Consider the following 12,861-nt stretch of genomic DNA (forward strand, 5'->3'; position numbering starts at 1 on the left):
TGCTAGCTAGCTTGTTTGTTTGTTTGTTTGTTTGCTAGCTAGCTTGTTTGATTGCTTGCTAGCTAGCTAGTGAGTTTGTTTGTTTGTTTGTTTGTTTGTTTGCTAGCTAGCTAGTTTGTCTTTTAGTTTGTTAGCTAGCTAGTTTTGTGTTTGTCTGTTAGCTAGCCCGTTCGCTTTAATTGGCAGGCAGGCAGGCAGGCAGGCAGGCAGGCAGGCAGGCAGGCAGGCAGGCAGGCACACCTATTTACATGCCGGCACACCTACTTTCATAGAAACGTATTTGCAGCTTTTTAGTCATCCACCTGTCTACTGTTGGGCATGTAGACGCTTGCCCAGGGTTCCGGCGGGCTACTCGGTGGCGGGGCTGGTTCAACGTATCTGAAAAAGCGGGTCCAGTAAGAGAGGGCGCAACGTTATGATGAGGACGACAACGAGAAACAAGAAGAAGAAGAAGAAGAAGAAGAAGAAGAAGAAGAAGAAGAAGAAGAAGAAGAAGAAGAAGAAGAAGAAGAAGAAGAAGAAGAAGAAGAAGAAGAAGAAGAAGAAGAAGAAGAAGAAGAAGAAGAAGGAGGAGGAGGAGGAGGAGGAGGAGGAGGAGGAGGAGGAGGAGGGAGAGGGAGATTCCCACTTCCTCAGCCTTTCCCTTTCAAAGGTCGCTCTGAGCCTGTCCCTCACCCTCTAACCCTACCCTTGCTTTCCTATACACTCCTGCACATTCCAAGAGACAATAGAAGGAGTGGATCAAGAAGGGGAGGCTTCTGTCTCTCTGTCTATATATTTGCCGTCTTTCTCATTATTGCTTTCTTTCTCTTTTTCTCCTCCTTTTTTTCTTTCTCTTTCTTTCTTAACCTTTCTATGTCATTCTTCCTCTCTTTCTTTTCCTCTTCCCGTCCAGACGTCGCTTTGTTTTGTCTATATATTTTCCAATATAGTTTTATATCTCTCTCTCTCTCTCTCTCTCTCTCTCTCTCTCTCTCTCTCTCTCTCTCTCTCTCTCTCTTTTCATAAATATCCTGTTACTGATTTTACAAAGAATTGACAGGGACAGGGGAAATTATGGCAAAATGATGTTTCTGTAAGAACTGAAACAAACAAATTGGAGCTTCCTAGTGGCAAATGAGGTGGATGGGGAGCAGTGGGCGGAGGTGTGAACCATCATTAGGCAGGAGGGAGGGAGGGAGGGAAAAGATGGGATTGAGGAAACAAACAAACTAGTGTCAAATGAGGTGGATGGGGAGCAGTGGGCGGAGGTGTGAACCATCATTAGGCAGGGGGGAGGGAGGGAGGAAACAGAAAGAAAGAAAGAAAGAAAGAAAGAAAGAAAGAAAGAAAGAAAGAAAAAAAGGAAATGTAACTGAAGTAAAATGTGTGCTACTATTCTCTTAGTGAATAAGAATGTGGACCTCAAAGAGGTCCGGGGTGGGTGGGTTAGGTCGGGCTCGCTCAGGCAGCGGCATTAACCACCGAAGCCGTACAGGGTGCGGCCCTGGCGTTTGAGGGCGTACACCACGTCCATGGCGGTGACGGTCTTGCGCTTGGCGTGCTCAGTGTAGGTGACGGCATCCCTGATGACGTTCTCCAGGAACACCTTGAGCACACCACGGGTCTCTTCGTAGATGAGCCCGGAGATGCGCTTCACACCGCCACGGCGCGCCAGACGACGGATGGCCGGCTTGGTGATGCCCTGGATGTTGTCCCGAAGAACCTTGCGGTGACGCTTGGCGCCTCCCTTTCCGAGTCCCTTGCCTCCCTTGCCGCGGCCAGTCATGGTTCAGGTGGGTAGCTCAACAGTGGAGTGAGTGTTGGGCTGCCCTTGCTTTGCTTTAATAGTTTATTGATAACTTTTACATAAGATACAAAAATAAAAATAAACATGAAAATTACAAAAATAAGCGGTTACCAAAGCAGGCTCTAAACAAGCAGCCTGCCCGATGTACGATACATTACACTAGTTACAATTGGACAAGATTACACATGGATGAAATGTCTTTTTATTCAGTGGTCACCGGCGTAGTAGCTTTCGAGCTCAGCGTCGGTGAGGTCTCTGTCTGCGTTGAGGAAGAAGTCGTCGTCCACGTCTCCGACGTCGACCTCGTCCTCCGAGACGTCTTCCTCCTCGTAAGTCGCCCACTCAACCTCCTGCCTGTGGTCGAAGTGACGTGGGGGGTTACCCAGTGGGCGGGCCGTGCGGATGGACTCAGGAGCGGCTTCCCTTCACGGAGTGTCCTCCTCACTAAGGGGAGGGCTGTCTCGTGCGGGATCCTCTCGAACCTGGCCTCCTCCTCTTGTTCAGTGAGGTGCTCGTAGCGGATCAGGAGATCCACCAACTCGCCCTCACTGAAGTTGTAGGTCCGTGGGGTCTGGGTCGCCTGGCAGCTGCCGGGGCCTCGCGGGTGCTGGCTCCTCTGCAGTCGCCGGCGCGTCCACCGTCTCAGGTGTCTGGTCCCTGGTCCTCTTTTCTTCTTCGGCGCGGGTACATCTGGGGACACTACTGGGGTGTCACCTCGGCGGTCACCGCAGCCGTCTCCGTTCTCGTCGGCCGTGGTGGGTCCACCTCCATCTCCCTAGCGGAGACTTTGGTGTCGGGACGCTCAGTTCCGTGGGTCCCGTCCTCCTCTTCCGTCTGCGGCGCCTCCTCTTTCGTCCTTCACCGTGGGGTGGCGTCCTCTCCTCCGTGGCCGGCTGCATGGCCGCGCTGCTGCCGGGTCCGCCGAAGACGTCGTCCTCTGCAGCTTGGCTCCCGGGATTCTGCGGAGTCGAGCGGGGCACCTGCGGTTCCAGGCATGGTGACCTGAACTGCAGTTGGGGCACACAGCCACCGGGCGCGCCACGCCTTCCCTAAGGCGGCGAACGCAGTCCCTCGTAGCGTGGTCCCCGCTGCACACGCCGCACAACTCCTCCGTCCTAGTACACTGCCGCTGCCTGTGGCCGAAAGCCTGGCACTTGTAACAGCGCACAGGCTCCGGCACGTAGCGGCGGCAGGTAAAGCGTCCCCAGCATCCGAGGTCCAGCGAGGCGGGGACACGTCCCCGCAGCGTCAGCTGCACGCTCCGGTGGCAGGCGTCGTCCGTGGCCGGCGTTGTAGTGGCACCTCACTGCAGCTGCAACGCAGGGGTGCGCCAACACCGGGTCCAATGGGAGGTGGGTAGGGTATCCAAGCAGGACACCCTTCACCGCCGCCTCCTTTTTCTCCAGGGTGATGCCGCGGGTCCGTCCTGCAGCAATCTCGTCCAGGGTGGTGGCGTGGTCCCAGTCCCACGCACGGATGAGGAAGTCCCCCGCGCGGGAGACCGTCACCCGGAGTCGCAGCTTCCGCTCGTCCTCCATCCACCGGATGGCCTGGTAGTGGGTGCTGAAGTCCGAAGACACCAGCCTCCACTCCGGCAGGGGTCCGCTCGATCGGTCCTCCCCGCCGTCCTCGTGAAGCGTCCTCCTTCGGGCCCGCTTGCTCTGCACGCGGGTCCATCCGTCCCCGTCGTCAGGAGCGGACTCCGTGGGCCGCTTCCTTCTTGCCGCCATAGCAGAGGCGGGAGCTGAAAGCTCAACCGGGCCGTCTGCAGGGGCAAGTCAGGGAGAGCAGCAGTGAGGAGAGAGGGTCTGCACTCACTGCTGTCTGCTGCCCCAGCGTTCGCTCTATATATGCAGAGCCAGAGGCGGCGGTGGTGGGTCTTTGGGCGATAGGCTGGCTCCTGCCGTCTACTTCCGGACGGCCCAGTGACGTTGGGTGAGCCTCCACACGGTACTAGGCTCTAGCATATGCAGACAGCTCCAAGAGACCCCTAAATTCCTCCAATAGGGCTAGATAGATGCACTGCCTGACGGGGGCGGGCAAGCGCGGGACTAGGAGGCGGCGCACGCGCAGGACGCGGCGGACCACCGCTCCTCCCCCGGCCGCCAAAACTATAAAAACCAGAAACGGCTGGGAAGACTCAACTGTTCTGTTCGTCCGTAGCCATGGCCCGTACCAAGCAGACTGCCAGGAAATCCACCGGTGGCAAGGCGCCCCGCAAGCAGCTGGCCACCAAGGCCGCTCGCAAGTCGGCCCCGGCCACCGGAGGAGTCAAGAAGCCTCACCGCTACAGGCCCGGGACCGTGGCCCTCCGTGAGATCCGCCGCTACCAGAAGAGCACCGAGCTCCTCATCAGGAAGCTGCCCTTCCAGCGTCTGGTGCGCGAGATCGCCCAGGATTTCAAGACCGATCTCCGCTTCCAGTCCTCTGCCGTCATGGCTCTGCAGGAAGCCTCCGAGGCCTACCTCGTCGGTCTCTTCGAGGACACCAACCTCTGCGCCATCCACGCCAAGCGTGTCACCATCATGCCAAAGGACATCCAGCTGGCCCGTCGCATTCGCGGCGAGCGTGCCTAAGCGTCTGAGTACTACAATCTGCTCACACTATATCTAGGCCCTTTTCAGGGCCAAAGTCACTTTCCGGGAGAGAGTTTAGACAGACACGGGGGGGGGCGGGGGGGGAGGAGGATCACTGGCTTGTTGCCTTTCCCACATATCCTTCTGCTTCATAATCTCATATCAATTGATTGGGGGGCTTTGATTTCTCTCTTAACTTATTTCAACTGGCGGGTGCACGAGTAGGGAATATGTGGGGACTACATGCAGGCAGGAAGACAGGAATTACCAGAACAAGTAAATAAATATAAACGGAGGGGCGGAATCACTAACTACTGATGACGGCTGCTATGTAGGCATATATCGCTCATCGCGATCCCCTGCACCTAACCACAAACGACCGAGAGAAGCATTGGCGATTTCAAGCTTTGGTCGCGGTTTGGCGAGCACTGGCGGGACTCGGTCCGCTTATTGATGCCATGCATCCCTTGGTGGGTGAGCTCTGTGTGTGAGTGAGTGAGAGAGAGAGAGAGAGAGAGAGAGAGAGAGAGAGAGAGAGAGAGAGAGAGAGAGAGAGAGAGAGAGAGAGAGAGAGAGAGAGAGAGCGCGGGAGGGACTAACCGTCTTCGTTCTCTTTCGGGAAATAGTTTAGGCTCCGATGGAGCCGGTTCTTTTCCAGTGCAAGCAAGTTGGTGGGTTGCTTATTTGGAGGAGGTGTACTTGGTGACGGCCTTGGTGCCTTCGGACACGGCGTGCTTGGCCAGCTCACCGGGCAGGAGGAGACGGACGGCCGTCTGGATCTCCCGACTGGTGATGGTGGAGCGCTTGTTGTAATGGGCCAGGCGAGAGGCCTCGGCGGCGATGCGCTCGAAGATGTCGTTCACGAAGGAGTTCATGATGGACATGGCCTTGGAGGAGACGCCGGTGTCGGGGTGGACCTGCTTGAGCACCTTGTAGATGTAGATGGAGTAGCTCTTCCTCCTGCGCTTCTTCTTCTTGTCACCCTTGGCGATGGCCTTCTGGGCCTTGCCAGACTTCTTGGCGGCCTTTCCTGATGCTTTGGGGGCATGTCTGCTTATTCGTTACCAGACGGCGAGCGAATGTTGCCGGGCTTTTTGCTTTGCTAATAGTTTATTGATAACTTTTACATAAGATACAAAATAAAAATAAACATGAAAATTACAAAAATAAGCGGTTACCAAAGCAGGCTCCTAAACAAGCAGCCTGCCCGATGTACGATACATAGTTGGCACTAGTTACAATTGGACAAGATTACATGGATGAAATGTCTTTTTATTCAGTGGTCACCGGCGTAGTAGCTTTCGAGCTCAGCGTCGGTGAGGTCTCTGTCTGCGTTGAGGAAGAAGTCGTCGTCCACGTCTTCGACGTCGACCTCGTCCTCCGAGACGTCTTCCTCCTCGTAAGTCGCCCACTCAACCTCCTGCCTGTGGTCGAAGTGACTTGGGGGTTACCCAGTGGGTGGGCCGTGCGGATGGAGGCTGGGAGCGCTTCCCTTCACGGAGTGTCCTCCTCACTAAGGGAGGGCTGTCTCGTGCGGGATACTCGAACCTAGCCTCCTCCTCTTGTTCAGTGAGGTGCTCGTGGCGGATCAGGAGATCCACCAACTGCCTCACTGAAATTGTAGGTCCGTGGGGTCTGGGTCGCCTGCTGCAGCTGCGGGGGTGCTGGGTGCCACCAACTGCAGTCGCTGCGCGTCCACCGTCTCAGTGTCTGGTCCCTGGTCCTCTTTGTCTTCTTCTGGCGCGGGTACATCTGGGGACACTACTGGGGTGTCACCTCGGCGGTCGCCGCAGCCGTCTCCGTTCTCGTCGGCCGTGGTGGGTCACCTCCATCTCCCTAGCGGGAGACTTTGGTGTCAGGACGCTCAGTTCCGTGGGTCCGTCCTCCTCTTCCGTCTGCGGCGCCTCCTCTTTCGTCCTTCACCGTGGGGTGGCGTCCTCTCCTCCGTGGGCGGCTGCCTTGGCCGCGCTGCTGCCAGGTCCGCCGAAGACGTCGTCCTCTGCAGCAGCTCTCAGGATTCTGCAGAGTCGAGCAGGGCACCTGCGGTTCCAGGCATGGTGACCTGAACTGCAGTTAGGGCACACAGCCACCGGGCGCGCCACGCCTTCCCTAAGGCGGCGAACGCAGTCCCTCGTAGCGTGGTCCCCCGCTGCACACGCCGCACAGCTCCTTCGTCCTGGTACACTGCCCTGCCTGGCCAGCCTGGCACTTGTAACAGCGCACAGGCTCGGAAGAAGAAGAAGACGAAGAAGAAGAAGAAGAAGAAGGAGAAGGAGGAGGAGGAGGAGGAGGAGGAGGAGGAGGAGGGGGGAGGAAGGAGGAGAGGAGATTCCCACTTCCTCAGCCTTTCCCTTTCAAAAGGTCGCTCTGAGCCTGTCCCTCACCCTCTAACCCTACCCCTTGCTTTCCTATACACTCCTGCACATTCCAAGAGACAATAGAAGGAGTGGATCAGAAGGGAGGCTTTTCTCTCTGTCTATATATTTGCCGTCTTTTCTCATTATTGCTTTCTTTCTCTTTTCTCCTCCTTTTCTTTCTCTTTCTTTATTAACCTTTGTATGTCAGTCTCCATCTCTTTCTTTGCCTCTGCCCGTCCAGACGTCGCTTTTTTTTTTCTCTTTTTTTTCAAATATATTTTTCTCTCTCTCTCTCTCTCTCTCTCTCTCTCTCTCTCTCTCTCTCTCTCTCTCTCTCTCTCTCTCTCTCTCTCTCTCTCTCCAGACGTCGTTTGTTTTGTCTTATATATTTCCAATATAGCTTCTCTTTTCATAAATATATCTGTTACTGATTTCACAGAATTGACAGGGACAGAAATATTAGCAAAATGATGTTTCTGCCAGAACCAAACAAACAAATTGGAGCTTCCTAGTAGCAAATGAGGTGGATGGGGAGCAGTGGGGCGGAGAGGTGTGAACCATCATTGTGAGGCAGGGAGGAGGGAGGAGGAGGAAAAGATGGGATTGAGGGGAAACAAACAAACTGAGTGTCAAATCGAGGTGGATGGGGGAGCAGTGGGCGGAGGTGTAGACCTACCATCATTAGGCAGGGGGGGAGGGGAGGGAGGGGAGGTCGTAAAGACACGACATCTTCAAACGCATCGCCGCCGAAGGCCTCGCCAGCCTGGGCCCATTACAACAAGCGCTCCACCTGTCACTGAAGCTCGGGGAGATCCAGACGGCCGTCCGTCTCCTCCTGCCCCGGTGTGAGCTGGCCAAGCACGTGCCGTGTCTGAAGGCACCAAGGCCGGGTCACTCAAGTACACCTCCTCCAAATAAGCAACCCACCAACTTGCTTGCACTGGAAAGGAACCAGCTCTGCATCAGAGCCATGGCAAAGCTATTCTCCCGAAAGAGGCAACGAAGACGGTTAGTCCCCCGGTGCCTCCTCTCTCTCTCTCTCTCTCTCTCTCTCACTCTCTCACTCACTACCGAGTTGACTCACCAAGGGATGCATGGTATCAATAAGCGGACCGAGTCCCGCTAGTGTTTCGCTGAACGCACCATACGCAGAAATCGCCATTTGATGTTGTGGTTAGAAAGTAGATCGCGATGAGCAGATATATGCTACATAGCAGCCGTCAGTAGTTAGTGATTCCGCCTCCGTTTATATTTATTTACTTGTTCTGGCAATTCGTCTTCCCTGCTCTTGCATGTAGTCCTCTACATTGGCCCCTACCGCACCCGCCAGTTGGAAAGGTTAAGAGAGAAATCGCCCCAATCAATTGACATGGGGAGATTACAGTGAAGGATATGTGGAAAGCGTACGTCAGCAGATCCTCCTCCCCCGTCTGCCCCAGCAATTGGTCTGGAAACTCTCTCCGGAAGTGACTTTGGCCCTGAAAAGGGCCCAGACATAGTGTGAGCAGATTGTAGAGTACCAGATCGCTTAGGCATCACTGCCGCGAATGCGACGGCCAGCCGGATGTCCTTTGGTATGATGGTGACACGCTTGGCGTGGATGCAGAGGCTGGTGTCCCTGAAGAGACCGACGAGGTAGGCTACCTAGTCTCCGCGCTTCTGCCGCCCCGCTGTGGCAGTGCATCTATTCATTCATAGCCCATTGAGGAATTTAGGTCTTGAGTTGTTCAAGATGCTAGAGCCTAGCAGCAGGCAGGAGGCTCCACCAATTACTAATGTCCAGCAGACGGCAGAGCCATCACGTCAAAGATTCACCACCGCCGCCTCTGGCTCTGCATATATAGACAAATGCAAATAATTTTTATTTTTTTTTATTTTTATTTTATTTTATTTTTTTTTTTATTTATTTTTTTTTTATTTATTTTTTTTTTTTTTTTTTTTTATTTTTTTTTTATTATTATTATTATTATTATTATTATTATTATTATTAATATTTTTTTTTTTTTCAACACCTTCGATTCATACTATGTGGTTCGAATGACCCACTTTTAAACAAATGGATCCCTTTTACAAAGGATCTTCCAATCATACTTACTGTTCAATCTTTCGGTCTTCATGTAACTCTTCCGTTCTGCTCACTCACCTGTGGCTGGACCTCACCAAAAGGTCTGTTTTACTGTTTCCGACTTACTTGCGGTTCATCGACCCAGTACTTTCAATAAAATGATCCTTTTACGTACAGTATTCTTCTCCGTTATCTTACTGTGCCAATTCTTTTACCTCATAGAATCCCTCCGTTCCGCTCGCCTCCCTCCGACTATCAGGCTGGACCCTCATCTAGCTGGGTCCCTCCACATACGGAGTACCTTCTCAAAACCATCCACTTGCCAAATAGCAGTGGACAAACCACTGTCGAATTCTGACTTCCTTTACTCTCAATTATTCAACCTTTTCAACTTGGGACCTGGAGGGCTTGTCGGTCGTTTGGCAGGCCGTCAGTGCGCTGGCCATTGTGGGCTGTGTTGGGTGGCAATTGGCAGTTTCTGGGCGTGACGCGTCCATGGCTTAGAGAGATCGAAGAGAGGCGGGCCAGCCTATGGCACATAGTTCGCGAGGCTTTTCAATAACCCTCAAAAACCCACCACCACCAAACAACCCAACACTCGCTACTCCACTGTTGAGCTACCCACCTGAACCATGACTGCCGCGGCAAGGAGTGCAAGGGACCTGAAAGGAGTGTTTGCTGTCACCGCAAGGTTCTTCGGGACAACATCCAAGTATCACCAAGCCGGCCATCTGTCGTCTGGAGTGCGTCAGGGTGGAAGCGCACCGGGCTCATTCCAGAAGAGACCTGTGGTGTGCCTGGCAATTCCTGGAGAACAATAGGGATGCTGTCACCTACACTGAGTAATGCCAAGGCAAGACTGTCACTGCTATGACGGTGTGCCCCTCAAACGCCAGTGGGCTGCACCCTTTACGGTTTTGGTGGTTAATGCCGCTTGCCTGGAGTGAGCCTGACCTACCATTCCACCCCTGGACTCCTTTGAGAATGCCATTCTATTCAATAAGAGAATAGGTAGTACACTTTTACTTCAGTTATATTTTCTTTCTTTCTTTCTTTCTTCTGCTCTCTCTCCTCCTCCTCCTGCCTAATGATGGTTCACCTCCTGCCCATCACCTCATCCACCTCATTTGATAATTAGCTTCAAGTTTATACCCCTCAATCCCATCTTTTCCTCCTCCCTCCCTCCCTCCTGTCAATGAGGTTCACACCTGCCCACTGCCCCCATCCACCCTCATTTGGCCATCAGTGTGTTCAATTTGTTTGTTCTAGTTCTATTGAACACTATTTTGCCATATCTTCCCCCTGTCCCTCAGTTGGACTCTTTTGTGCAGAAAAATCAGTAACAGGATATTTATGAAAAGAGAGAGAGAGAGAGAGAGAGAGAGAGAGATTGGAGAAATACATAGACAAAACAAAGCGACGTCTGGACAGGAACAGGAAAAGAAAAGAGGAAGAATGACATAGAAAGGTTAAGAAAGAAAAAAGGAGGAGAAAAAAGAAAAGCAATAATGAGAAAGACGGCAAATATAGACAGAGAGAAAGAAGCCTCCCTTCTTGATCCACTCCTTCTATTGTCTCTTGGAATGTGCAGGAGTGTATAGGAAAGCAAGGGTAGGGTTAGAGGGTGAGGGACAGGCTCAGAACGAACTTGAAAGGGAAAGGCTGAGGAAGTGGGAATCTCCCTCCTCCTCCTCCTCATCCTCCTCCTCCTCCTCCTCCTCCTCCTCCTCCTCCTCCTCCTTCTTCTTCTTCTTCTTCTTCTTCTTCTTCTTCTTCTTGTTTCTCGTTGTCGTCCTCATCATAACGTTGCGCCCTCTCTTACTGGACCCTTTTCAGATACGTTGAACCAGCCCCGCCACCGAGTAGCCCGCCGGAACCCTGGGCAAGCGTCTACATGCCCAACAGTAGACAGGTGGATGACTAAAAGGCTGCAAATACGTTTCTATGAAAGTAGGTGTGCCGGCATGTAAATAGGTGTGCCTGCCTGCCTGCCTGCCTGCCTGCCTGCCTGCCTGCCTGCCTGCCTGCCTGCCTGCCAATTAAAGCGAACGGGCTAGCTAACAGACAAACACATATATATATATATATATATATATATATATATATATATATATATATATATATATATATATATATATATATATATATATATATATATATATATATATATATATATATATATATATACATACTTTTTCATATTGCTTCCACTTAATAAGTAGTGGAATGTATGTAATCGTATTTACAATAATACACTATGTACATATATAAATAGTAATGACTACGTATTACTCATGATAACCATATGTATAGATGGAGACAAATATATGCGGTTTATAATTTTGGCAAAATAGAAATATGAAAGAGACAAGTCAACAAAATAACATTCTTATTCAATAAGAGAATAGTAGCACACTTTTTACTTCAGTAATATTTTCTTTCTTTCTTTCTTTCTTTCTGTTTCCTCCTCCTCCTGCCTAATGATGGTTCACACCTCCGCCCACTGCTCCCATCCACCTCATTTGACACTAGTTTGCTTGTTTCCTCAATCCCATCTTTTCCTCCTCCCTCCTGCCTAATGATGGTTCACACCTCCGCCCACTGCTCCCCATCCACCTCATTTGCCACTAGTAAGCTCCAATTTGTTTGTTTCAGTTCTTACGAAACATCATTTTCCATAATTTCCCTGTCCCTGTCAATTCTTTTTAAAATCAGTAACATGATATTTATGAAAAGAGAGAGAGAGAGAGAGAGAGAGAGAGAGAGAGAGAGAGAGAGAGAGAGAGAGAGAGAGATAAAAATATATTGGAAAATAAATATAAAAAACAAAACGACTTAAGGACGGGAACAGTAAAAGAAAGAGAGGAAGAATTACATAGAAATGTTAAGAAAGAAAAAAAGTAGGAGAAAAAGAGAAAGAAAGCAATAATGATAAATACGGAAAATAAATAGACAGAGAGAAATAATCCACCACTTCATGATCCACTCCTTCTATTGTCTCTTGGAATGTGCAGGAGTGTATAGGAAAGCAAGGGTAGGGTTAGAGGGTGAGGACAGGCTCAGAGCGACCTTTGAAAGGGAAAGGCTGAGGAAGTGGAATCTCCTCTCCTCCTCCTCCTCCTCCTCCTCCTCCTCCTCCTCCTCCTCCTCCTCCTCCTCCTTCTTCTTCTTCTTCTTCTTCTTCTTCTTCTTCTTCTTCTTCTTGAGGTTTTGTTGCGTGTTAGCTTCTTCTTCTTCTTCTTCTTCTTCTTCTTCTTCTTCTTCTTCTTGTTTCTCGTTGTCGTCCTCATCATAACGTTGCGCCCTCTTACTGGACCCTTTCAGATAAATAACCACTTGGATTATAGTGAACCTGGGCAAGCGTCTCTTTACTGAAATATATGCCTTTGCAATTTAATAAGAATTATTAAATCAATCACTGAAATAGCTGGATGTTAATAAAAAATACTTGCCATACTCAACTGCCTAATACCTCCCCAATTGTTTTTTTTTTTTAATGCAAGACCATAGGTAATTAGTAGCTGTATCTACAAAAAGATTTGTAATAGCATTAAATGTTAATCAAGCAAATGTTAAAAATAAATCATTCTCCTTGAACAAGTTTGACATCCTGTGCATATGGGAGGAAAAATGAAATCTAACAGCGCTTTTATCAACTCTTTCATGGTTACTGAAATATTCTAATACCTACAACAGAACAGATATATTTTCATTATTGTGTGTGAGAGTTATAGACTTAAGTAATTGCTTGTTAAGGCTTTTATTCTAAGAATCTACCTCAAAAAAGTCTAAAAAGTTCAGAGTTAAAAGTGTAATGATTACCGAAGGAGAAAAATCATGTAAGATCTCTATTCATAACTCCCGTAACACCTACTATACATTTCAGCGGCAGACAAACGCTGCAAAATATCTCTAAACGAATCTTTGGATCAGTATGATATTTCAGCACACTACCTATAATACCCGGACCTAATTTATAACCTACCACATTACTATATGTCTTATGTGACGAGTTTACTTGTGAAAAATAACTCAAACCCGACGAGTCATGTTGACGCATTCGAAGGAAAGTGT

The 12,861-nt window shown here is 50.3% G+C and overlaps 4 protein-coding genes across 7 annotated transcripts in view; 2 read left to right on the plus strand and 2 right to left on the minus strand.

Annotated features, from left to right (window-relative positions):
* The window catches only part of LOC126993694 (histone H2A-like), a 60,161-nt gene that overhangs the window by 43,940 nt on the left and 3,360 nt on the right, over positions 1–12,861 (minus strand). The window lies entirely within an intron of this gene.
* Positions 1–12,861, plus strand: part of LOC126993688 (histone H2A-like) — a 72,529-nt gene that overhangs the window by 17,694 nt on the left and 41,974 nt on the right. The gene's annotated exons all lie outside the window — the stretch shown is intronic.
* The window catches only part of LOC126993692 (histone H2A-like), a 58,088-nt gene that overhangs the window by 3,980 nt on the left and 41,247 nt on the right, over positions 1–12,861 (plus strand). The window lies entirely within an intron of this gene.
* On the minus strand, positions 964–1,829 carry LOC126993699 (histone H4). The gene has a single exon (XM_050852870.1). It carries the CDS (start codon positions 1,766–1,768, stop codon positions 1,457–1,459), a length of 312 nt encoding a protein of 103 aa, XP_050708827.1. The 5' UTR covers positions 1,769–1,829; the 3' UTR covers positions 964–1,456.

The sequence above is a fragment of the Eriocheir sinensis genome, unplaced genomic scaffold, assembly GCF_024679095.1.
Source record: "Eriocheir sinensis breed Jianghai 21 unplaced genomic scaffold, ASM2467909v1 Scaffold655, whole genome shotgun sequence".
NCBI classification, from domain to species: Eukaryota; Metazoa; Arthropoda; class Malacostraca; order Decapoda; family Varunidae; genus Eriocheir; species Eriocheir sinensis.

Excerpts from the sequence above, each read along its gene's own strand:
- LOC126993699 (XM_050852870.1), bottom strand. The coding sequence starts at position 1,768 with ATGACTGGCCGCGGCAAGGGAGGCAAGGGACTCGGAAAGGGAGGCGCC.